General features: G+C 57.5%; 1 protein-coding gene across 3 annotated transcripts in view; it reads right to left on the bottom strand.

The window, feature by feature from the left end:
- The window catches only part of ATP2B3 (ATPase plasma membrane Ca2+ transporting 3), a 31,097-nt gene extending 6,288 nt beyond the window's left edge, over nucleotides 1-24,809 (bottom strand). Inside the window, exons 1-21 of one of the 3 annotated variants that reach the window (XM_058658715.1) lie at nucleotides 24,484-24,809; nucleotides 20,840-21,037; nucleotides 20,447-20,704; nucleotides 20,000-20,125; nucleotides 18,994-19,119; nucleotides 17,182-17,223; nucleotides 15,926-16,090; nucleotides 15,516-15,730; nucleotides 14,543-14,785; nucleotides 14,120-14,361; nucleotides 13,121-13,355; nucleotides 11,218-11,397; nucleotides 11,038-11,125; nucleotides 10,582-10,688; nucleotides 9,780-9,971; nucleotides 7,433-7,646; nucleotides 6,058-6,269; nucleotides 5,355-5,462; nucleotides 4,100-4,282; nucleotides 1,168-1,235; nucleotides 733-865 (exon numbers count right to left, since the gene is read on the bottom strand). In XM_058658715.1, the coding sequence (XP_058514698.1) occupies nucleotides 1,188-1,235; nucleotides 4,100-4,282; nucleotides 5,355-5,462; nucleotides 6,058-6,269; nucleotides 7,433-7,646; nucleotides 9,780-9,971; nucleotides 10,582-10,688; nucleotides 11,038-11,125; nucleotides 11,218-11,397; nucleotides 13,121-13,355; nucleotides 14,120-14,361; nucleotides 14,543-14,785; nucleotides 15,516-15,730; nucleotides 15,926-16,090; nucleotides 17,182-17,223; nucleotides 18,994-19,119; nucleotides 20,000-20,125; nucleotides 20,447-20,704; nucleotides 20,840-21,037; nucleotides 24,484-24,691 (3,390 nt within the window). In that variant the 5' untranslated portion in view covers nucleotides 24,692-24,809 and the 3' untranslated portion in view covers nucleotides 733-865; nucleotides 1,168-1,187. Of the gene's footprint in view, nucleotides 1-711; nucleotides 866-1,167; nucleotides 1,236-4,099; nucleotides 4,283-5,354; nucleotides 5,463-6,057; nucleotides 6,270-7,432; nucleotides 7,647-9,779; nucleotides 9,972-10,581; nucleotides 10,689-11,037; nucleotides 11,126-11,217; nucleotides 11,398-13,120; nucleotides 13,356-14,119; nucleotides 14,362-14,542; nucleotides 14,786-15,515; nucleotides 15,731-15,925; nucleotides 16,091-17,181; nucleotides 17,224-18,993; nucleotides 19,120-19,999; nucleotides 20,126-20,446; nucleotides 20,705-20,839; nucleotides 21,038-24,483 lie in introns of those variants that run through there. The other 2 variants (XM_004598836.2, XM_036498202.2) reach the window with 2 other exon arrangements.
- Between the last annotated feature and the right edge of the window lie 158 nt (nucleotides 24,810-24,967).

Genomic DNA, 24,967 nt, shown 5'->3' with positions numbered 1-24,967 from the left:
AGGAGGGGCGGGGTAGGAGGGAGGGCGGTGCGTTCGGCGACCTAAGGTCCTTTTGTCTTTGTGACAAGATGTGAATTGTCAGGGCTTCCTAGAGTAACCCCTGGCGTGAGTGTAATGCCCCCGCTCTCCCCCACTCCCGGGGTAGGGATGCGTGGCAGGAAATTGCTTCCTCCTGGCTTCTCTGTGGAAGGAGGAGAGGGAGTGGGTGCCTTCTGGGGTCAGACTTTCCCCGGGCCAGGCCCTATGTGTGAGTAGAGGGACTCCAAGGCCAAGTGGACACACAGCTGAGTGCAGGCCGTAACCTTGCAGTACACCACTTAGGGACCTCACAGGCTGCCCTGAAGCTGCCTGGGGCTGATGCTTTCCTTCCGGAGCAGGTGGGCTGCCAGTGATGCCCAAGAGGCACTAAGGTCCCACTCTAGCCTGGGACAGGGTAGAAGCCTTAGTGAAGGCCTGGTTGCCACCTGCTGCCACGGCACAAATGGGCCCAAGTTGGGGCAAATGCAGATAGGGCAGAGCAATGGATGGAAGAAGGAGCCCTTGAACATGGACTGCCCACGTCACACCCTGGCGGGGTGTGCTTCTCACCAGAGCGAACGCGAGAGGCACGCTGAGCGCACGTGCAAGACTAGAAAAAAGAGAAGGCGGCGGGAAGGCTTTGTCTTCCCCCAGAGAGACCATTTATGAGAGAAAAGGGAAGTCAAGACTCACTCCCGGCAGCACTGGTGGGGTTGACAGCAGAGAGAATTACGTGAGTGGGGGTACAAAGATTGGTTACGTCATGGAGCTGGCTGAGGACCGAAGACCGCCGGCGCACAGCACCCTGAAATGAACCGCTTCTCTTGAAGGTACTCACTACCTCCATCTGTGGGAGAGAAAACGAGATAAAGGTTGGCTTGCACTGTTGTCCAGGCATGTGCGTCGCTGGGGCAGGGTGGGGCGAGGACAGGGGCACACACATGGGCACGATGGCCAGGCCCCATCTTGGGTCAACCCCACTCCCTGGGAGCTGAGCACACTTTGGACCCAGGCCAGTGGCTGAGAGAGAGGGTTTGTTGAGCGAATGGTTAGTGCTGGTGACAGTGGGTGGGGATGGGTTACCCAGCAGACACACTGCACACAGTTCAGTCATTTGCATTCCCAACAATGCCACTTGGTGGGCAGTACCTGTGTCTCGTCATACTTTGTTATCCTACTTCGGTAGCTCTCAACCTTTTTTTTCTGCCCCAACATACCTGAGGGATATGACACATTTCTATTAGAAATGAGGCTGTCCGCCAGAAATCCCCGGTGTCCTTGACTGTCAGTCAAAGTGTGGGGTGGCCACGACACAGGAGTGGCTGCAGGAAATGTGGGAGGGGTGCTCTGCAGCTGCCGCTTTGACTGCTCTTGTGGGCCAGGGAGGCTGGGGACTGCTGCTGTGTGCTCCCCTTAAGAGCTGACGGGGAAGTGGGATTGAGACCCAGGGGAGAGGCTGGTGGAAGGGCAGGAGCCGTTGACAGACACACACAGTGTCATGCATGCGCTGACCCGGGGGCCGGGGTAGGCGCAAGCAGCAAGGATTTGGAGGGTACCCCTTTGGAATGACCTCAGCGGAGTGGGGGGTGGGGGGTTATCTCTTTCCTTCGAGGGCAGATGTGGCTTCTGAGGTGCTGAGGAGTCCGCCACATGCCTCCAGCAAAGCCAGCATGCATGTCTGGGCAAGCCCACTTCCAGCCTACTGGGGCCGCAGCCCTGCGTGACTGATTGGGGCTTCACACGGGCACGTCTTCAGCCCTGACATGCAGCACAGAAGAGACTGCTCGGCATGTCCCACGTACTCATGACAAGGAGAATGCTATGGCCACAGCTTGAGAACCCAGCATGGTCTTAGTGCCAGACTGACATGTCATCGTGTGGAAACAGGACAGATGTGATGGTGTCGCGGTCTCTCAGTGTGTGCGTGTGCCAGCTTAGGGTGGATGATCTTCCCTGTCTGTAGGACTGCTGGTATGGCATGAGATGCAAGGGACGGGACAGCAGGCTCTCCTGCCTGCTCTGCTCAGTGCTCCAATGGGACAGTTGTTATCCGCAAAACCACAGCTGTCATAACTTCTTGCTCTGCGCAAGCCCAAGCTTCCTGCTCCTGAGTGCCACCCCACCTGTGTGTGCACTGCACTGTTAGTATGGGGTGCTGGTGCGAGTGGGTAGCACGTTACATAATGCCATCCCTGAGCAACTGCACAAAGGGAGTTGGCCCTAGAAACTGAGCATTGCCATGCTTCACAAAATCTGCCCATCTAGGCTAGCTGCCAGGGGGTTGTACATATGTGGTGAGGCTGAGACTGTGCCTCAGGCTTTATTTGGGTTTCTTTAAGCAAAGATTTGCAATCAAAGAGAGCAGAAACTTCCAAACTCCAGCTGAGACAACCGATGCCCCAGCACTATGAGAAGTACGCTGGATGGGGACTAAGTCCAAGTCAGAGCCCCAGATCAAGATGCTGTGCAGGAAGCAGAGTGGCCGGGCCTACTCTGTGATCATGCTCCAGACCTCTTCTGGGGATCCCCATTGCCATGTGTGTAACACCAGGCATCTGGCCAGCCAGCACTCACATGGGCACCCATATCCAGATTGGTTGGCCACCCCACCACCCTACCTACTAGACCCTACCTACTAGTTGGTCCTGGCACAGCAGCAGTGGTGGGCCTAAGGGCCCAAAGGCACACAGAAGACACAACACACAGGTAGCCGGGGAGCCACTGACGCCTCGAGTGGGGGCATCAAGCAACGAGGTCCTGTTGTTGCCCCCGCTGCGATGTTCCGCAGAACAGGGCACAGCACACAGAAAGGCCCGCCTCTGGCCAACCCATAAGCCTTGGGGTTCAGTGACACAGTCCCTAGGACAGGAGTGCCATGCTCTTACAGTTAATTTGGTCCTTATTCATAATACCCACATCCAGAACACAGTGCACCTGCTCTCAGAGCAGACTGGCTGCCAAGATCTCTCCTTCCCCCCTGCCCCAGTGTGCACTCTGCTCCAGCCCAGCCAAGACCAGATGCCAGAGTTGGTGTGTCCTTCTCTTAGCTAGCAGAAGCCCCTTGGACTTGGACCTTGCCCAGCTCTTCAGCAGCCTGGTCTAGCCTGGAGGACTGCACCTGGGGGAAACTTTCCCAGAGCATTCTGACCATCTGGGTACCCATGGTGGCAGGAGGGCGTGGAGTCTGTGAAAGCTTGGAAACACTGGAGTGAGAAGAGGGCACCTCAAGAAGACGCGGTGGGGAGCTGACTGGGCCTAGGGCCCCATGGTGGCAGCACGGGGGTAGGGGGGATGTGGGGCAATGGGTGAGACATGAACCTACGTTTGATCCTGAAGATCCTGGGGAGACTCCCACGGCCTCAGGGTGGACTGTGGTGTTGAAGGGGCCGAGTTGAGCCCTCACAGGGGTGCAGAAATGCCATGCCCAACCACATGTACAGCTTGGGACAAGTTCTGGTGATGGTGGTAGTCACTGCGGAGGGGTGTGACTTCAGATCAGACTCCTGAGGGGGTGTGGCCGGGGTCCCGCCTTAGCTGATGCTAATGCCCCAGGAAGGGGTGGTGGGATTGGGAGATGTAGTTCCCTTGCAGGTATACCTCACTCTCACTGCTTGGTCTGTAAGGTTTTAGTAGGGCAGAGCAAAGGGTGAGGTGTGGGAGCCAAGCAAATGAGGACACGAAACCATGGAGGCACAGAGAGGTCTACCGGGCAGAGTAGGTGCACTAGCAATTTGGGAGGGTGGCTGAGAAGGATGATATGAATTCCCTCCTCGGAGAGGGGGGTGGCAGGTGGCAGGCAGCAGGAGGGTTACAGAGGGCATGAAATGGAGTGACAGTCAGTCTAGAATATTCTGAGAAGAAATGCCATAGAGAGAGGGTGTAACTTCAATACACATGCCTTTACGAAGCCTTGGAAAGTGCCCACTCCTGGTTGGGTGGCAGTCATGGTTAGCAGATGAGCACAGACGACCCAGTTGGAGGCCAGAGTCCATCTCTGCCCCAAGAAAGCAGCCCAGCACTGCTCAGGGACCCCACAGACCCACCACTCGGCACCTGCTCTTGCCTTGCGGCTGTAGCATACCTGCGTCTGAATGCGGTTGAGGCCCCGGAACCACAGGATCTGGCCCCTCCGGAGCTCCCGCTCGGCGTGGTCAATCTCCTCCTCGCCTTCAGCCAGCTCCTCGTCGGCCATCTCATCCTTGCCAGGCCCGTGGCCTGCTTCCTTCAGGCACTTGAGCTGGCTCGTGGGGATGGTGGCGATGACCTGCAGGGAGCCCCAGGCAAGGGACAGAAGCAAGGGTGGCCATGAGGACAGGCAGATCCCCTGCTCTCTGCACAGTCAGGCCATGGGGTGGCTGTTTCCATGCCTTGGTGTATCTGTGTCCCCTTGGTGGAGGACAGCTGCTTCCAGGGGATGAGCCATGGTGTTCCCTGGGCCCTTGGGACTCCTTCCTGGGAGCCCAGAGTGTGTCGCCACCCTACCAGTTCCTCCCCCGAGACTCCCAAGGCTACGGACACTGAGGACTGGCTCCTGAGACCCCCTCTCCTGGGAGCAGCAGGTCTCAGGCAGTGCCACATGGCTGTCCTTTGTTTCCACCCCTGCCTGGCAAGCCCTGGCTCCTGTTGGCCCTTATCACTTGGGAGGATCAGGTGCCAACAGCACAACTACCCTGGGAGGGTTAACTGGTCCCTCTTGGAGACAAAGAGTCCTGGGTAAAGACGGGCCTGGAGACTGAATGCGGAAGGAGAGGTGTTAAGGTGAGAGTCAGCCAGGAGAGCCGGCAATGGAGAATACAGCTGCGGAGAATACGTCCTGGGGCCAGGATTAAAGTGTGCTGAGGATGTGGGGGAGGGGTGCTGGTGCCGCTAGACAAGGATCTGATCAGCTGGCACTTTCATCTTGGCCGTGGAGAATTGTAAACTGTGAGACAATAAGCACCCTGTGTGGAAGCTTCTCGGTCCCTGCTGCGCTGCCATGGCTGCTGGAGCCCCTGCAGCTCCCGGATGGCTCCCCCCTCGCCCGAGCCTAGTGCGTGCTGCACCCACTGCTCAGCCTGAGGCTCTCTCTTTCCCTCATGGATTACTTTGAAGGGATGCATTGCTCTGTTCTTGATAGCTCTTTCCAGGAACCTGCTCGCAGTGGTGGCTTTCCTGCCCCAGGGACAGCCCTAGCAGACTCCGCAGTCCTCTCTCTGCCCATGCTGTACTTGGCTGTCTTGCTGCTTCCCCCTCCCCTGCCCCCAGCAACCTGCCGAGTGCTTGTGCACATAGGCCCTGGCATGTTGCAGGAGCAGGCCCACGAGGCCTGGGGCTGAGAGCCGAGCAGGTACACTCACCTGTCCCCAGACCAGCTCCCCTACACCGACAAACAGGCACCACAGCCACTGTTCCGTGGACAACGGGGAGCAGCTGAAGGGCTTCCCACCAAACTGGACGATGACGATCTGTAGAGGAGGGCGAGGGAGACGGGCTGCTCGCTAGCATGCCCACCCGCGACTGGCCCGCGGGGCTCTGGCAATGGCGCAACACTGTGAGCCACGTTTCCTGCTACTGCTCTGAATCCGACCTTGCAAGTCATGTGTGCACCATGCGTGCTTGGTCTTGTTTCACTTTGGTGGCGCTCTGTCTCTCAGAAGCCACAGTAAAGGCCCTGCCGTGTGTCCCTTCCTCTGCCATTGTGCCCCTCAGGGGCATAGCATGCCTTCCTCTTGGCATCTGGATTAACAAGCTTTCAGTGACATCTTTCATCCTTCTGCACTTTAAATTTCCCCCCAGGACATCGCAGCCCTCCGGAAGATTCTCATGGCACCACGGCAGGCAGAGCTCAGCAAGTCAGCACCAGGCACTGAGGGCATTGCCCAGAGAACCTTCTGGAATTACAACAGGAGTGAAGTTACACTAGGAATGGGATGGGACCAGAGGGACCACTCTGGTTGCTGGGGGAAGGGTCCTCTGCAAGCCAGTGTGTGCACTGGGACCAGCGGATATAGCCAGGGGTGGGGCCTCAGGAAGGCATCAGGGGCACAGCTGCCCTTGTACCTGGATGGCGAAGGTACCCAGCACAATGCTGCAGAAGATAGGGTTGCTGAAGATGCCATCGAAGACGTTGCGCTCGCCGTGGATCTTGCGGGCGTTGATCTCGTTGAAGAGCTGCATCATGACGAAGGTGTTGAAGATGATGGTGTAGTGCTCTGAGGGCGGTGAATGCAGTGGTGCGTTCCTGCCGCTATCAATGTCAAAAAACAGCTCTCCTGCAAGGCGCATGCATGACATCACTCAGCCACACTTCGGCCATGACCACGCAGACCCTGCCTGGGCAGCCATACCCAGTGAGGGTGCAGGTGGGGGTGAGCTCAGATCCCCCAGATCCCACCAGAACAGGGGTGAACCCTGCAGGTGATAATACCAGAAGCCCTGGGGCAGGAGTGTAAAGGGGTGCATTTGGCGTCTCACCTCCTTCGCACTGGGGCAGGAGCTGGGCGGTGGGAGTGGGGAGAGCTGGGGGGCTTGGAAGGCTGCAGCTGCCCTTGGGCCCTGGGGTAGCTCTGGCTCACAGGAAATCAGAGACCCCCCCATGTACTGACCTATCACAGGACCCCAAGTGTTACCTCTGGGATGTGCTGTGAAGCTTCGACCTCACTGGGCACTGAAGGACCAGAGCATGCAAGCTGAGTTGCCTGCCCCATCCAAGCTACTTCCAGCTTTTTTAAGAGCCTTGTGGACATGGGACCACACAGTGAAGTGCCAGGCACCTGGAGAGTGCCCCCACAGTGCAAGGGCAGCAGGCTGCACCCACAAGAGGCAGCCCTGCTACCCTGACCCTTCAGGATGGGATCAGGGTAAACTGGAGCCAGGCAGGAGTCGGCCACCCCTGCCCACAGAACTGCCTGTGGCGTAGGCGCAGCTGCTGGGCAGTGTGATCCATGTCTCTGAGGACTGCAGCCCCGGGGTGGTTGGCCATGACCCCTAGCAGGGGCCTGGGGCCTGTCTTGTCTGTGCCCTTGCCCTCTAGCCTTCCTGCTCGCTTCCTTGCTGTCTTTCTGCCTCTGTTCCCTCTCTTCTTTCCTGTTCCATCCGCCTACCACCTCCAACAGGGCATCCTGGCCACTGCGTCTGCTTCCCTGCCCCCTGCCCTGATGCTGCAGGAGTCAGGAGAGGAGAAAAAGTGGGCGAGAGGGCCAAGAAGTATTTCCATGGCTATTCCATGAGTGGGTGGCCACGAGGCATTTTGCCTTCTCCACGGATTGTGTTTCTCAACTGCCAGGAACCTGGGAGCAGATGGGCAGGGCCTCAGAAAGAATCCAGGAGCCAATGTCATGGGCTACAGACCCTGCAACGCATTAGTCCCCAGGATGCCCCATGAGGCCTGGTTAGCATGTTGGCCCACAAGGCCAGAGCCCCAGAGGCAACGCACCGACAAAGAGCAGGGTGAAGATGATGGTGAGCTGGTAGGCGGCGTGGCCCACGATGTTCTTCATCATGGTGCGCGAGATGAGAGGTTTGTCCCGGCCATAGGGCTTCCGCAGCAGCAGGGACTCAGTGGGTGGCTCTGTCGCCAGGGCTAGTGAAGCGAATGTGTCCATGATCAAGTTCACCCACAGCATCTGTACAGCTTTGAGAGGAGAGTCCTGTGGAGAGAAGCAGGAGAGTCCTGGAGCTGGAATTTTCTGGAAGAAACTCAGTTTGCAGAGCCTAGGCTGCCATCAGGCCGGGGCTTCAGCTCCCCTCAGCCGTCAGATAGTACAGAGCTCTCAGTCACCCAGGGAGCAGGAGGAGGCTTTCTTCTTGTTTCTCGTCTCCTCTGTTATTTTGGTTAAAAATCAGCCTCCTGAGGAGGGGTGCATCAGACTCCCTGGCTTGGGGCTCAACTCCTCCACTTCCGCTCCAATTCTTGTTACTGCTCACCCTGGTGGAGGGGGCGGCAGGTGAAGGCCTGACGGTTAGGGTCCCTGCCACCCACGTGGGAGATCTGCATGGTGTCTTGTCTTTGCCCTGGCCTAGTCCTAGCTGTTGGGGGCACTTGGGCAGTGAGCCAGCAAATACAGGACCTCTGTATTTCAAGTAAGTAAAGTAAGAAGGCAAATAACTAAGTAAATAGAGAAACAAATATTCATCTCGAAGCAGCCAGGCACACAAGACCACACATGTATGTGGGGACAATGGAACCACAAGTCTACTTGGCTGTCAAGATAATGCTATGCATTCCTAGCTTTGTCATGATCCGCATTTCCCTGAACTTCCTGAAGATTCCCTTGTAAGCATGTATTTCACATTCTTCTTGCCACTGAACCAAGTTGTGTTTTAATTTCATTGTCCATGAATTGTGGGAGAATCCCCTCATCTGGCATGGCTGCATTCATGTGAAACTTCCAGAAGTAACAAATCCACATAGAGCAAGCCGTGGAATTGTGCACTTCCGATTGGTTACTATGGTTACTGCTTTTTAACAATAAACGCTATCTCTCTCATGGGAGACAAACTGCAGACACTTACCACATGACCTGGCCCCAAGGGAATGGACAAGGTTTGTGCACCTGGTGCCCCTCAAGGCAGATTGTGGCGGAGCCAGACAAGTGGCTGGATGTGGCCAGGGGAAGGGAGGAATGGCATTTGCAAACACTGAGCTAAGGGACACACTGACCTAAAAGACCATCCGTCAGTCACATCCATGGCTATGAACTGTTCAAAACAACTAAGTTCACAGCGACAGCACACTGAGGGGGCCAGGGGCTGGGAGCTGGGGAGGGACTGCTAATGGGCATGGGGTTGCCTATGCAGGGGCTGAGGTGCTGGCATCCCATGTGGTCACCAATTCATGTTCCAATTGCCTCACTTCTGATCCAGCTCTCTGCTGCTGGCCTGAGAAAGCAATGAAGGCTGGCTCAGGTCCCTGAAACCCTGCACCCGTGTGGGACATCTGGAAGAAGCTCCTGGTATCAACTTAGCCCTGGCTGTTGGGGTCATTTGGGGATTGAACCAACGGTTAGAAGACCCCCTTCTTTCTGTATTCTTTTCTCCTGTCTGTAACTCTGCCTTTAACATAAAAATAAAATAGAAATCTTTAAAAATCCTGCTGACTGTATTCTAAAAATTCTAAAATCCTGTATTCTAAAATGGTGGATTTTTCTAGAATCTCACAGACCATTGAAAGGACTTTAGTTTTTACTTAGAGGAATCCGGCCGGAGTCATGGGGCTGGCATTGTAGCTCAGTGGGTTAGGCTTCACACCTGTAACACTAGCATCTCCTGTGACAGTCGGTTTAAGTCCTAGCTGCTCCCTTCTGACCCAGCTCCCTGCTGATGCGCCTGGGAAAGCAGCAGCGGACGGCCCAGGTGCTCGGGTCCCTGACTTCGGCCTGACCCAGCCTCAGCTGTAGCAGTCATTTCAGAGGAAACCAGTGGATGGAAGATCTCTTGGTCTTGCTCTCCTCCTCCTCCTTTCTTTCTATAATTCTGCCCTTCAAATAAAATCTTAGAAAAAAATTTTGAATTCTCTGGAGGATTGTGTGTGTGTGGCTGTGTGTGTAAGCACTTGAGCCTATGCAGATTTGATGGAAAACTTGAAAGAACGTTGTCTTCAATCGTCCCCCAACTCAGAGGCTAAAAGTCGGTCTTGTGACGGCTTGGGAGTTCTGTAGCCTAGGCAGCCGCATTGCCCTCCCAGTGGGGTCCCAGTGAGGTCTTCAGCTAAGTGTACTGGTACAGTCTGGTGGGACAATTTGCAGTCATTCTAGTCTCAGCATGGCCCCCCTGCTGCCCACCTGGGTGATGCAGGCACCGGTGAAGGCCACGATCACGGCCACCACGTTGACCGTCAGCTGGAACTGCAGGAACTTGGAGATGCTGTCATACACGTTGCGGCCCCACATCACGGCCTTGACGATGCTGGTGAAGTTGTCATCGGTGAGGATGATGTCTGACGCCTCCTTTGCCACATCTGTGCCTGCGATCCCCTGGGGGCAGAATGGACACAAAAACACACGTGGGGAGGCTGTGGGAGGCTGCTTCCCAGGTTGGTTTTGTGTCCTTCCTGTTCAGATAAACCCCCTCCCCCAAAGCTATGAACAGCACTCCTTTTTATACAATGGGTTTGCATACTACAAACAGCAAGTTGTCACGTGTCACAGTGAGGGCTGTTGTTTGCAAGCACACAGGGAGCTGACAATGTGGCCCAGCCTGCTGTCAGCTCTTAGCTCTTTGGGGCAGCTTGGGGTCTTGGGAGTCTGGGCCAGGGAGGTCTGCGGCAGGGCAAGGCCCCTGTAACTCCCAGCCTCCATGGCTATGGGTCATGGAAGCCCTGGGCTTTGGGTGCACTGCGCCTAGTGTGGGTGAGTGCAGGGTTTGCCTAACTGGCAGGGTGGTAAGATGGGCTGCTCCCAGTAGCCAGGCCCAGCGCCAGCCATGCAGGCAATGTGGGCCACGCCCATCAGGCCACCCTGTGGCAGGGACTCAGATTGGGGAATAGCAGGCAGGCATCATCACTGCACTTGCTTTGGGAAAAGCTACTCCAGTGCAAAGGTAAAGACCGTGACACCCAGGGTAGCATCTGCTGGGGCAACTTACCATGGCAAAACCCACATCTGCTTTCTTGAGAGCTGGCCCATCATTGGTGCCATCCCCAGTCACTGCCACCACCTGCCGCTGCTCACCTGTGGTGCTGTCAATAATCCCTGCAACACAGAATGGAGCCGGGCAGGGCTGCCACCTGCCAACCCTTCCCCGTGGGGGTCCTGCAGCCTGTCCCGCACCTCTCCAGAGCGCAGAGCGGAGGATTCAGGCTGTGATCCGGTGCAATCCTCCCTCGCTACTCAAAGAAACAGGGTCATGGCAAGAATCATCTGAAGTGTGAGCTCTGGCTCAGCAGCCCTTGATGCAGAGGGGATGGATTCCCCATTATTGTCCCCATGTTCCTGATGTGAATGCTGAGGCTCAGGGATGGAGCAATATCTGTAACTTCCCAGGCAGGCTCCCGGGACCCATTGGGACACAGACGGCGCTGGTGTGGGCCCCCTCATTTACCTTTGACTAGTGTGTGCTTGTCGGTGGGAGACGAGCGGGCGAGCACCCTCAGCTTGGGCCACACCTTGTCCAGCCGCTCCTGCTCTATCTGGGGTGTGGGGGGGGGAAGCACACAGACGCTGCTGAGCTCTGCAGGGATGGGAGAAGGGGAGTGGTGAGCTGGTATAGGGAGTTACCTACCTCTCCTTTCTCATTGCGGATCCTTCGGTTGAACTCTTTCCCCTCCAGACACAGGAAGTCCTCCCCAGGCTGGATGATGCCACACTTGGCTGCAATGGCCCGGGCCGTGTTGATGTTGTCACCCGTTACCATGCGGACCGTGATGCCAGCACGCTGACATTTGCGAATCGCTTCAGGGACCTGGGAGAGATGAGAGAAGCAGCTGAGCTCAGAGTGCAGGGGGAGCCACACAGCCTAAGCAAGGCTGAGAGAAGCTTCTAGAAGCTTTTACTCTGGACAAGTCACCTATGGAGGAATGAAAAAGTGGCCTCCTGCCTTCCATGCCCCGGCTGCCTGACCTTGGGCAGGTATCTGCCATAAGCTGATGGCTAAGCTCTGGGCTCTTCTCTCACGAATTTTTTTTTCTTTTTTAATGATGGAAAATCAAAGACATTCTCCCTTTGGTTAGAGTTGCAGATTTTACACTCTCCGCAGGTGCTTTGGTGGGTGGTGCACATTTCACTACAAATGTCGGCTTGTCCTTTGGAAACTGGCAAACAGGAAGCTGCCTTACGGTCGAAGGGAGTTGATGTACTGGTGGGGATGCTGTGGGGAGAGAGGGACCTTCTTATAGCAGTGAGGAGGACGTGGCATGGGTCCTGTGGATGGTACAGAGGCTGGGGAGAGGTGGGAGGCTGGTATCGACTGAGGGGCTGAGCAGGGATGCTGTGGGAACAGTCGCTGACTCAAGCTGGAGAGTGCAAGAGTCGGTGCATCCTGGCTGCTGATCCCTGAGACCAAAGGGGAAAGGGGTGTTGTGACCTCAGCCAGGGAGAGTGTGGTCAGAAGACAAGGGTCCCAGCTGAGGCTGTAACCCAGTGACAGCCCACACTTGCTAACTCCTAGCTGCCTCGCTGCAACTTTGAGGCCCTTGAGCTCATGATCCCAAAGTGTGGGGAAGCCACCCCTCTGCTGCCACCAAGTGGCCATGATAAGCCTGCACCAGGGACCAGCACGCCAGCTCTGGCGGCCTCCTCAGCCACCTGGCCAGTGTCCCTGTGGGTTTGCCTCAGGGCTTTTACAGCTTAGTTTTGCCACTGTCATCTGCCACCTGGACCCTCTCTGCCTCGGCCCCTCCTCATGGCTTTGCCTTCCTGTGCCTGGGCCTCAGTTTTTCTGTGGGGTGATAAAGGAGCTCCCAGCCCCCCCATCATCTCACCAGCGCCCTGTCCGCTCTTGCTCTGCTGGGGGTGACTGGGCTGTAGTGGATGTGGTAAGCACAGCCCACTGTAACTGTACCCCCACCCTGGGCAGCTCCCAGAAATGTATGTTTTCAGGGTACACTGATGCTGCAAGGTGACCACTGCTGGGGGAGACCCTGGCAGCACAGGAGTGGCCCTGGCTTGGGCAGCCTGTACTCCTGTGCTTAGCACGCTGTCTCCAGGGTCCTGCTGCCTCTTGAAAACAGTCTTTACACAGAACCTGTCCCAGGTCAAGGTCTCTAGTGACCTCTGAGTGTCAAGGCCATGACTAGGCTGCTCTGCCCTTCTCCTTCTGCTCTTGCTTCCTATTACCCCGGTGACATGATTCGGGGAAAGATGCCTCTAGAAGTGCTGCCATCTTGAGCAGGGCCTCCCTGTCAGGATGTACCCACTCCCTGGTGCCATCCGGCCCCTCCTGCTCCTCAGCTCCCATTCCGGCAGTCAGTCTTGCGGGGATAGCTTCCAAATGCCAGGCTCTGGCTACTGGCACTTCTTGCCTGAGCCAGACCCACAGCCCACGTGGAAGACGGCTTGGCAGAAGGCAAGCCACAAGCTGTGTGGGGGTCAAGGTCAGGTGACTATCCCTGACCCTGTGGAAGGATGGGGGAGGAAGGGGCTGAGGGCACGGTTACCAGGGCAGCCCATGCAGAGGGCATAGCTACCTCAGGCCTCACAGGGTCCTCGATGCCCACGACAGCTATGCAGGTGAGGTCGCCCACCACCTCATTCTCATTGTCCCAGTCAGGCTCCTGGCCTGCAGGGAAGTCCCGGTAGGCGATGCAGATGGTGCGCAGGCCATCGCTGGCCATCGGCTCGATCACCTTCTTCCCCATGTCTTCTCGGTCCCGAGGACGGAAGAGCCGGAGCTCCCCGTTGTTGTTTAAGATGTGAGTGCACCTAAGGCAGGGCCAGTGGGAGGGAGAAGCAGGGCGGGAGCGAGAGGAGACAGCTCTGGTCAGGACACATGAAAAGAGGACCCAGTGAAACAGGCAGACATGGGGCGAGGCTGGAGGCAGAGACTGGGTGACGCGGGCACCAACCAAGGAGTGCCGATGGCTACCAAGAGAGCACAGGGCTGCCCATACCCTGTGACTTCAGACTTTGGGTGTCCACAGCAATGAGACCAAAAATTCCTGTTAGTTTGAATCATTAGGACTGTGGTGACTTGTCATGGCAGCCCCATGGACATGCAAGTCAGAGGAAGAGACACAGAGGGCTCTTCTATCTACTTGCGCACTCCCGTAGTGGCTCCAGTAGGCAAGGTGGAACCAGGCAACAGGCAGGAGCCAGGAGCGGCTTCTGGCTCTCCCACGTGGGTGCAGGAATGCAAGTGTCTGAGCCATCTTCTGCTGCCTTGCCAAGCAATAGGCAAGGAGCTGCATTAGAATCCTTGCTGGATTGGAACGCTGCACGCACATGCACCAGCCCAGCTCTGGCTATTGCAGTCATTTGGGGGGTGAACCAACAGACGAAAGACCTCTCTCTCTCTAACTCTGCCCTTCAAGTAAAAACACACAGGTGTAAAAAAAATTAAAAAAAATAGGTGTGCAAGCAGTCACTTTGAGTTATGGTTCACTTAGACACACCAACCAACCAAAGCCTCCATGTTAGTTGCCTGCGGCCAGCCAGCCACAGCTCCTGCCTGGCCGCCACGCACTCACTTTCTGAGCAGGATCTCCGAAGCGCCCTTGCTGAAGAGGCGGAAGGTGCCGTCAGGCATACGGATGACCGTGCTCATGGACTTGCGGACCGAATTGAAGGTGTACACTTTGTACAGCTTGTCTTCTGGGATTTGCTCCCGCACAGGCTGGAAGTCCCGCTGGAGGTCCAGTACGAAGCCCAGCAGGGCACACTCGGTCTTGTTGCCCACCTGGCGCGGCAGGGCACCTTCCTTCTCTGGAGGCTGTCGGGGGAGGAGAGCAGCACACAGCTTTCCCATCATGCACCAGCCTTGGCAGGGGCTAGCCCAGCAATCAGGGAGAGGGAGGCCCATGACCCGCACCACTGCCAAAGTGATGCAGGGGTTTGATGAGGACCGGCTCCCATTCCCTTGCCTCAGCCCGTGCCCGGCAGCCCCTGCTCACTAGTATTTTGGTGGTGTAGGCACTGTTGATGGAGATGGCATGGACCAGAAGGTCAAGGATCTTGGATGTCACGGCACTGGCGGATGGAACCTCTCTGTAGTGTGTATCTCCTAGGTAGGCCTGCACCACCGTCATGCGGTTGGTGGTGAGCGTGCCCGTCTTGTCCGAACAGATGGCCGTGGCATTGCCCATGGTCTCGCAGGCGTCCAGGTGGCGCACCAGGTTGTTGTCCTTCATCATTTTCTGTAAAGGCCACAACCAGGGGATGGCAGGGTTCGTGTCTTAGGTTGTTCGTTCATCAGGGTGAGAGGAGGAAGAGGCACTCCACAAACACTGTGGGAGAGTCTTCTCCCCAGTGGTGCTGCGTGCCCAGTAGGGAGTCCGGTCAGTAGCGAGCACCTGACAATGCTAAAGGTGCTGTTTCAGCTAGCCCTCAAGCTCCTGGCGGAACTTAGCCCCTTAAGCCCGAGACATGTGCTCCTACTCTGCGTGTGATGTACCAGGGGACCTGTGCCTGAGCCTGCACTGCGAACTTCTAGGACCACGAGCCCTTCTCTTGAGAAAGTAGCCTGCCTGGGTGATTTTGTTACAGTAATGAGCAGCTAACACAACCTGCAAGGTCCAGGGAATCTCATCATTAGGGGAGTGGGCTGCCACTTCTCAGAATCCTCCCTCAGCTCCCCAGCCCACCCCTGACTCTGCTAAGCTCTGTCTGCTGCCTCCCAGTGTGCCCGGCCAGCTCCTAATGCCCCACCCATGTCAGCCAGCACCATCAGCTTCCTGGCCCGTCTAACCTCTACCTGCCTGCGTCTGGCAGACGACAAACCCTGGGCTGCTGCTGATTCGCTCATGCTGCTGGGTCTGTTGGCACAGCTTCTCCCGCAAGCCATCCCTGAGTTTGTGCGCTGCCCAGCAGCCTGCTACCCCATTTCAGAGGTTGCACCGTGGTACTGATGCATTGTGGTATGAATACCTTCACAGAGTAAGCCAAGGAGATGGTGACAGCGAGAGGCAGGCCCTCGGGGACAGCCACAACCAGCACAGTGACACCGATGATGAAGAACTTCACGAAGTACTGCACGTAGACCGGCGTGCACTCTGTGAGCCACACACGGCCATCCACGACAAAGGTCTCTATCACGAAGTACAGGACCAGGATGATGACGGTGATGGCAGACATCACGAGCCCTGCCACAAAGTGGAAGTGGGACGAAGAGGTGAGGCACACTGCACCCTGTGCTGTATCCGTGGGCCTCCACACCCCTGGCTGCCTTGTGACAGAGTCAGGGCTGGGCTCTGAAGCCCCAGGCAGGTGTCGGGGCATGGTGTGGTCAGGACGCCACACAGGTGGCCCCCAGTCACAGCCAGGGCCATCAGGCGTACCTGCCTTGCCGATCTGCACCGCCAGCTTTGTGAGCTTGCCCTGCAGGACCGACTTCTCCTTGCGGGGTGCACTGGCCTTCTTCCTCTCGCGCTCCTCCAGCTCCCCACCCTCTGCGCTCTTCAGGGGCTGCATCTCCATAGCGACTGCCCCATCTTGCTTCTTAGCTGCGTACACAGAACGCCCACGGCCAAGGTTACTGTCCAGCCAGGGGCAGTGGGTGCTACTAGGGGTTTTCCAAGTGTAGCACACCTAGATGTCTCCAGCACTGTCCGGTGGGGCAGAGGTGTGGTTCTTAAGAACTTGGGCCCAAATCTCAATACCCGGGAGCACAAGACTGGAACCTAAAGAATGTTCCAGAATACTAAGCTGCCTCATTTGCCCACTAATGTCCAGGCCACTTCCCAGGGAGACCCAGAAGTATTGCTGTACCATCCCCTGGCACCCATGGCTGTGCTCCATCGCCTGCCTCCCTCATGTCCACACAGCTGCCTCTGGCTTTCTTCCTCCTCCCTGCCGTCCTATGCTGCTCCCTCCCCACCACTCCCCCTCCTTCACTCCCTCGGCTGCCTCCCCTCTAAACCCTGGCCTCACTCACAGCCTCTGGGGGCTGCAGCTGCACTGCCTAGGACAATCATGTCACCCCCTCCTTGGAAATGGGACACCCAAACCAATGGCCTAGGGCTTTCCATAATTTGTCCTTTGTTTCCCATTTAATATGCCAGCACCTCTACATCCCTGCTCATGTGCCAGCACAGGGCCACCCACCAAGGTTCCTCTCTCCCAGTCGTCATGCACTTGGGCTACCCTGCCCTTATGCTGCATCTGCTGCCGCTCCCCCAGCCCATCCCAAGCGCCTGCCCGCATTGCTATCCTCTGTGGTTCAATTCACTTATCTGATTGTATGTTGTGCTATAACTCTGCATCCTTGCATCTGAGTACTGCCCCATGTTCACCTCTCTGCCCATGATCTTCCTGAGGGCTGGGACCATGCTTTCCTCCACCTCTCGGTTTCCAGTCCATAGAATGGACCACAGAGCCCACTCAACCTCTCTTCTGCAGATACGCCACTGCCCGCAGCACCTTTGCTTTTTCTTTGTCTATCACTCAAGTGCATTTGGGCCAGAGGACTTTGGGACCTCTGCCCATGACCTGGGAACCCACAAACCAGCAGCCTCTTTGCACCTGGGGATGCCCGATGCATCAGGTAGGGAGTATGAGCACCCTCTGGCAGCCCCACCCTGCTGTGGCACCTTACCTTTGGTCTGGCTGCTCTCCATGGCTCCATCCTGCTGTTTGCCTATCACAGAAGAGAAACCTTGAGAACACCCACATGGCCTGGTATGCACAGACAACGCAGGACCCATGGTGATGGAGGAGCCAGAGGAAGGGCCTTCTCTGTGTCTTGTGCTTGCCAGGCTCAGGCTGTTGTCCCCCCTCCCAACAGCAGCCTCAACCCCAGGCCTACAGGGAATCCTACAAGGCAGGCACCAACCAGCCCTGGGTCACAGCGGTTTCCCTGGTTGGTCCCCCTAAGGCTTGGGAACCCTGTCCAGCTACGCTGGCCAATATAGACATGCTTTCTCTGTAACTGCCGTTGCAGGTTAGCTCTGCACTTGCTTGAAAGACACAATGATACTGTAGCATCTGCTGGGGGTCTCCAAGCCACAGGTTAACCCATGGAGGGTACCTTGCTTGTATGCCCAGGGTCATCGCATGGCAGGAGGTGGGTAGGTGTGCTGGCATGAGTGTGGACATCCAGAGACATTGCAAAGAGCATGGGCAGTGGCTGGAACCCTCTTGGGGAACTGTATTTTCACTGGCCCCACGTCCAGAGATAAGATGGCCAAGGTGAGGCCAGGAAGGGCTTGTGCACTGGCATTCAGGGACACCAACAGCATGCCAAGCAGCTCTCAGGCAGTGTGTTCAGGGTCTAGGGTCTGCAGGCAGGTGTGGGGGTTGGGGGTGTAGTCCAAAGGGGAAAGCGACTCGTGGAGGAAGGGAGACACCCAAAGCCATGTCACTGAAAAGGTGACAACGGAGGCACCTGCGCAGGAGGAAGGGGAGCGGACACAGGTCCAAAGGGGAATGGAGGCACTGTCAGAGTGTGCCCAACAGCTGGGCCCAGAAGATGACAGCAAGGACAAGGGGGACAGGCCCAGCTTGGCAGTTGCTGCCCCTTACCCAGAGGCTGGGGAGCAAACAAATGGGGGAAGACCAGCAGGGCTCTTGTGAAAATCAAATAATGGGCCGAGAACCAAGTTGTGAAGCACAGCTCCTAAGAAGCCTAAGAAGCAGTCATGGAGGGTCTCACCATTCCAGGAGGGAGACCCTTGGGCAGTGAGGTGGTTCTTGGGGTAGGTACCCTTGTGTAGAATGGGGACAAGAAAGCTCCCAGACAGGGACACAAGGCTGAGCCCTGCCAGAAGAAAGTCTTGCTTTCCTCTGCCTCCAGCTCCCAAAGGTGAGCTCTTGCTGTCCACTGCAAACAGCGGTGGCCAGAGACACATGAGGGCAAACCCAGGCCAGGAGCAGGGGCATGGCCTGCAGCAGAGGCTCCAAGCAGCCCTTGGGCGGTGACAGCACCATGCTCAGCACCATAGTTCCTCAGCCCCTGTTCAGAGGGCTACCTGGCCATGGCTGTGCCTTGGGGGTGCAGGGTGGTGGCCGGTGGCTCTCAGAAGACACCTAACCCCCGAGGCTGCTTTCCTCTGCCCTCCTTCAGCCTCGCCAGCACCCTGTGGTCTTGGACATCCTTCAACAGTCCTATCCATCAGGCCCTGTCTGCCTGTCTGCCCTCCCTCTGGCTGAGCGTCCCCAGGAAGGGCCCAAGCAACAGGAGCAGCTGAGGTGACTGCTCCTGTTGCTTGGGCCATCTTCCTCCCACCATATTCCTCCAACATAGGTTCCCTCTGCTGCCCCACCCAGGGCTCACACAATGCAAAGCAGTCATATGAGGAACTGGAGAGACTGCTGGGTCCTGAAGGAACAGCCCGGCAGGTGATTTCCTGAATAAACTTCGCAGGCCACCTTCCATCAGGGTCAAGACCCCAAAGTCAATGCATGTTACCTTTCTTATCTTTCTTTTCCTCCTCTTCTCCACCAGCTCCAAGCAAGGTAAAGATGATGCCTGTCTGGGAGTTCACCCCAACGGCTGTCACCACCATTCTTCCAGAACCTTCCATGACATGGGTGCCTGGTACAGCAACACAGACAGACTGAGAAAGAGATTTGCATCACCTGCTGGGAGACATGCTCAGTGCCCATGGACTTCTTTCCCAGGGAAGCCAAGGATTCAGTGTTCAGAGGTCCCCAGAGTCGGTGCTGATCCCAAGGTCACATGGAAGCCTCCCTCTGGGCTTGGAGGGGACCTAAAGGCCTACAGAGGAGCAGAGAGACCTGTGTACAGGCTTGGGGTAGGGTCTTGTATTGTGGTACAGTACATTCAGTCACTGTCTATTCTCCAGCTTTGCATACAGGTGCTGGTTCGAGACCTGGGTGTTTCACTTCTGATCCAGCTCCCTGCTAACGCCCCTGGGAAAGCAGTGGAGGACGGCCCAGGTGCTTGGGACCCTGCACCCACGTGGGAGACTCCTGGCTTCAGATCTGCCACAGGCTGACCATTATGGCTATTTGGGGAGTAAACCAATGGGTAAAAGATTTCTCTCTCCCTGTCTCTCTCCTTCTCCATAACTCTGCCTTTTACATAATTTTTTTAAGAGCCACAGGTCACAAAACCTAGTCTCTGTGTACGGTCACACAGCACATTGGCCACTGGAATAAACACTACGCTAACTCACAGCTTGCAGGCAAGGGACCACTATGCCCCACAGGACTGCAAACTCTCAGTCTGTCCCTTCTTTCTGGGGCTTCCCATTCAGAACTCCAAAGCATCCTGCTGGCCTTGGGGGAAGGTGGACCATGTCCCTGTGCCATGGCTAGAGCTGCTATGGGGCTTCCAATGGCCTACTGTGGCTTTACCATGGCCATGTTCTTTAAACTCTCTCACTGGACAGGTGCGTTAGGGTTTGCTGGTTGAGGGTGAGCCTGTCGGTGGGCCTTGGGGTGCCGGTCACCTGAGAGCAGCATGGGGTCCTTGCCAGCCGACTTGCGCACGTGGTCGGACTCGCCTGTCAGGGAGCTCTCGTCGATCTTGAGGTCGTTGCCCTGGATGAGCACACCATCGGCAGGCAGCAGGTCTCCTACGGAGTGGCCAGTGGTCACTCTTGTGGCCTGTGGTCACTGCCTCCCCCATCCCTGTGGGAGGGCCTGTGAGGTGACAGGCCACTTGCAACATGGAGGGACTTGGGTGCCCTTTTCTTTGGGCCCCCTCCTTTTTGGAAGGCCAACTCACACAGCTCCCAGGGACCAGAGACATATGCACCCTGTGGGATAGCCCGCTTGCTGGGACACCTTGACACTGGAAGCTCTCTCCGCCCTGCCTTCCCCACCTACAGCTTCCCGTGCTGCAGACAGAGGGTCATTAGGGTCCCCTGAGAGGCTTGGAGCAAGGAGGCACTCACCGTACTTGACCTGGGCAATGTCCCCCACCACCAGTGCGGCCACTGGGACTTGGAGGAGTTGACCGTTCCGGATGACCGTGAACTTCTGCTCCTGCTCAATGCGGCTCTGGAGGCCCCGGAACTGCTTCTCCTTGCTCCAGTCATTGAAGGCCGTGACCAGCACCACGCAGATGACCGACAGCAGGATGGCGGCCCCTTCGATCCAGCCCGCCTCGGCCTCGCCCTCGTCTTCAGCTCCAGCGGACACATTCCCACAGGCTGTGCCCAAGGACAGAAGCAAGGAGAAGTCATGTTAGTCCAGGACTCAGTGCACTGCAAGCCCTGGGAACCCGTCCAGGTCGCACCATGCAGGGAGCCTCATTCCCTTCCTTGCAGCCCCAGCCCGGCCCTCACCTTCAGTCTCTTCCCCAGGCGGAGCGTAGAATGAGAGGCCCAGGGAGACAATGGCGGCTACCTCCAGGATGATGAGGGTCACGTCCTGAAGGGCCTCCCACACCAACTGCAGGAAGGTTTTGGGCTGCTTGGGAGGGATGACGTTCTGCCCGTAGATCTGCCTGCGCTTCTCCAGGTCACTGGTATTGTCCGCCAGGCCTGCACCACACCCAGTCGAGGCAGCAGGAGCACATAATGGGACAATGTATCCTGTCAGCTCGGCCCTGACTCAGCCTGCCCAAAGATCCGCTGCTGCAGGGTTGCCCACACCCATGGCCACACACACACACACACACACACAGCACTCACGTTTTCTGTCAGGAGCTGTGCTCTGGCCATGCCCCTCCGCCACGGCCACCTACTCCTTCTTCCAACCTGCCCTGTGGCAACTACTGCTAAGAAGATGCCACAAGGAAGTGAGTAGGACCAGGCATGAGAAAGGCCACCTGGAGACAGAGCAGCCAAAACCACCAGGAAGGAAGACCAAGTGCCTAGACGGCGTTGCTGAAAGAACAACTGCATTTCCCAGAGTGGAGGTAGGGAGGCTCCCAGGCCCACAGCACATGTGCACATACCTGCTTTCTAGATACCTCTCAGGAAAGAATAAGAGAGGACAGCAAAGGGGCTAGTGAGGGATGTACATTCTGGGGTCTGGAGACCCAAAGAGTGGGAGGAGGAAGGACACAGAAAAGTGACTGGGCACACCCAGTGACAGGGCGAGCAAGGGGGGTGCTTCGGGCATGGCCTTTGGGCATAGCTTTCTCTTCCTTAACACCTAGCTGGGAGACTGAACACTCAGAGGCAGGCCCCTGGGATGGCACCACCCATGCCCAGGCACTCACTGCCCAGGCACACCTTTGTTTTAACTTGGGGTTGGGGGGCAGATGATCTTGGGCCCCTCTGGGGAGAGCCTACACCCCCAGGGCTGTACTCCCACTCTCCAGCCCCACACTGACACCTAGTGGGCAGATGGCAGCTTGCAGCCCCCAGACCCTGAGGAACTGGCATTACCCTGCCACCTGCTGCACACTCCCCGGCCAGCATAGAGGCCAGAGGCTGCTGGCTCCTGCAGTGCTCCTGGTGGCTTGGGAAGACATGAAGGAGCCACAGCAGAACACTAAAAGATGAGGAAGGGCTAAGGGCAGGATTTCTGGGGAGGGAGGAGAGGGCTGGGGTGTGTCTGGGGCAGAAAGACGAAGTGCAAATGCCGGTCTTGCACGTGCAACCCAGTGAGGCAAGGCTGCGTGGCACCTCCCCGTGAGGAAAGCCAGCAGCTGTCCCTGCCTTTCTTCCAGGGGCCTCATTGCACTGTGTTCAGCGGACGGCTCAAGTTTCTTCTGGGGCCAAAGGCTTCCCTGCTGGGCAGCTGGGACAAAGTCAAAGTCAGGGGCAGAGGAGCAGGGACCTAGGTGCATGAGCTGTGAGAGGTGGAGGCAGTGTCAGAGAGGCCAGCTAGTTTCTGAGCACCCGACCTGGACACCCGAGGTCTCCACTGTCCCTACTTTGGAGCTTCCACCATGCTCCAGAGTCACCCCATCCGCCAAAGCCTCTTGAGAGCCTCTGGGTGCCCATGGCACCACATGAGGCTGCCCCTTGCCTGCCCCACCCCATTTGTCCCTCTGCCCTCTTGCCCTTGACCTTGATTTGTCCTGGATGCTGTGGTGACATGTCTCCTGTGGGCTTGAGGGGGTTCACCTGCTGCCACCACTACACTGGCTGTCATGTGTGAGACCGTACAAAGAGTCACGGCCTCTCTGATTCTGAGTGGGCCCTCAGGCAGCCTGGGGCCAGGGCCAGTGGGGGAGGGGCAGCAGTGGTTGGCATGGACATAGATGGGCAGGCTGCCCAGAGCTAAGCTGCCTCCCCCTTTCCAGGACTGCCTGCGAAGAGCAGAGAGGGGCGGACTGGGGCCCAAGCTGGGAGGCCTGCCCCTGATGTTGCCTCACTGAGGGGCAGAGGCTTTCTTCTGGAACCCTCCTGCATCTCTATAACGGCTGAGGGGGCAGCTGGTCGATGTGTTTGTTGCCAGAAGACAAAGCCCCCTCCTGAAACATCTGCCATCCAGGAGAGTAACCACCTGCTTCCCCTGGCCTCTGTGTATCTGCCGACCATGTCACTATGCTAGAAGGTTGACAGTTGAGGCCAGTGGGTTGGGACCGAGTCTGGGCCCTGCTAAGCAACTGCCATGCTTGCTAGAGGCCCATGGACTGGCCAAGGGGCCACAGAGCTGAGGCCCCCCTCTCCTGGCAGCACACAGCCTGGGCCCGAAGGCCTGGAGGCCTGCCAGAACTGAGCAAGGAGCCTTGGTCCTTGGGCTGCTCCATCTTCTGGCACAATGGCCGCAGGGAGCTGGGGGCTTTGGAGCCCGTCAGAGCTGTGCCACCCACCTGTGCACCTGCCCTTCTCTCTGCCCGCCCACTCCCTAGGCGCTGGGCACGCTCCGGGCTGTGTGGCAGGCTTGGGAAGGTTCCCAGGAGCCTTGACATTTTCAATATTTAACAAGGCCTGGCAGGCAGAGGGAAGCGCTGCCAGCTGAAGCCCATCTCTTTCTTTGATCCGCGAGAGGCCACATGGCCACTGCTGTGACCCTCTTGAGGTCCCTGCTCCTTGGGGGGTGGGCGACGATGTGCAAAGGAAAGAGGCTGGCCAGGAGCACAGAGCAGGGGGACCCCAGGGGCCCGGGCAGCTCTTGACCAGGGCCGCCTCCTCCTGCCTGCACTAGCAGCAGAAGGAGCTTTCTGAAACCCACTCAGGGTGAGCCCAGAGCAATGGTCTATTGATGTCTCCAAGTCTCCGGTGGGAGTGAACGCAGAGCAAGGAGGGTGCAGGCGGAGCACAGGAGATGGTAGTGGTGGTGAATGCCTGCAAACGATGGATTTAGAAATCAGAATGGGCAGGGCCTGATGATGGATGGGGCAGGGGTGCCAAGGAGCAGGAGAAGCCCAAGGCCACAGCCAGGACCAGGGATAGCAGCTCCGGGTGGGCCAAGGTGCTGCTGCCTGGACAAACAGCTGATTAAATCAATCAACGCTGGCTGGGCCACAGGCCTGGCATCGGGTTGGGATAGCCCAGGCAGCCCTGCCAGGCGAGTGCCAGCTGGGCCAGAAAGCACTGCAGCTCCTGGAATCTGAGGCTGGGCTGGCTCCTGGGTGGTCTCAGCCTTGTACTACCACTGCGCTGGGAACTCCCTGTAGCCAGTGCTACCTCTGGCCCACACTTGGGATGGGGGACCTGGTCTCAGTTTCTGCCACTCTTTCCCACAAAGACCCAAATGCTCCTGGACCGCCCTGGCTTCTCCCCTCCACTGGGAGAAGCCCTCTGTGACCCCAGCTCCTGCACCCTATCTGTTTCTGCATTTGGCATTCTGGGGTTTCAGTTTGGAGCACTCTGCCTGCATTTGGCCTTGTCTTCCCTCCCAGGCTCTGTCTACAGACTCCGCCCCCCTCCTTCTCCCCCTCCCTCCTCTAGCCCTGCAGCAAGCACCTGCCACTCAAGGACACAGGCCCACAGGAGGGCGTGACCAGGGTCAGCAGCACCCGCATTCACAGGAGGAAAGGCATGCCCAGGGCCCCAGGCGCTGGGGTGCTGCTCCGGGAAGGACTCACCCTCTGTGGGCGAGGTCTTCAGCCTCCTGCAGAGCCCACCGACGTCCCCATAGGCTTCCTGGATCTTCTGCAGTGCCTCGGCCCCGCGCAGTTCCATGAGGGTACGCAGCTCAGCTAGCGTGCACCCAAAGCCGCCTGCATGCGGAGCCTCCCGCTGCGGCTGTGACTTGGGGTGGAACTCAATGGAGCTGTTGGCCATGTCGCCCATTCTGCCTGTGGGGCCTTGTGCAAGGTCAGGCTTGGTATGTCACTGTAACGAGGAACCTGCAGACCCAAGGCCCTTGCCAGGGGTGGTGGTGGAGGAGCAAGTACTGGCTATATGTGGACACCTGGGAAGAAGGAGGTGAGAGGAAGCTCCAGTCTTCCAGAATATTCTTAGTCACTCTTCGCTCAGTTTGAGCCAGAACTCAATGAGCACCAAATTCACCCCGAAGGCTGGGCCACGCTCCTCCCATCCTCCAGCCCTGTGTGCTGTGAACACCAA

This window comes from Ochotona princeps, chromosome X, assembly GCF_030435755.1.
Source record: "Ochotona princeps isolate mOchPri1 chromosome X, mOchPri1.hap1, whole genome shotgun sequence".
In the NCBI taxonomy this organism is placed as follows: Eukaryota; Metazoa; Chordata; class Mammalia; order Lagomorpha; family Ochotonidae; genus Ochotona; species Ochotona princeps.
The sequence above is the reverse complement of the archived record's forward strand: the minus strand, read 5'-3'. Positions and strand labels throughout refer to the sequence as shown.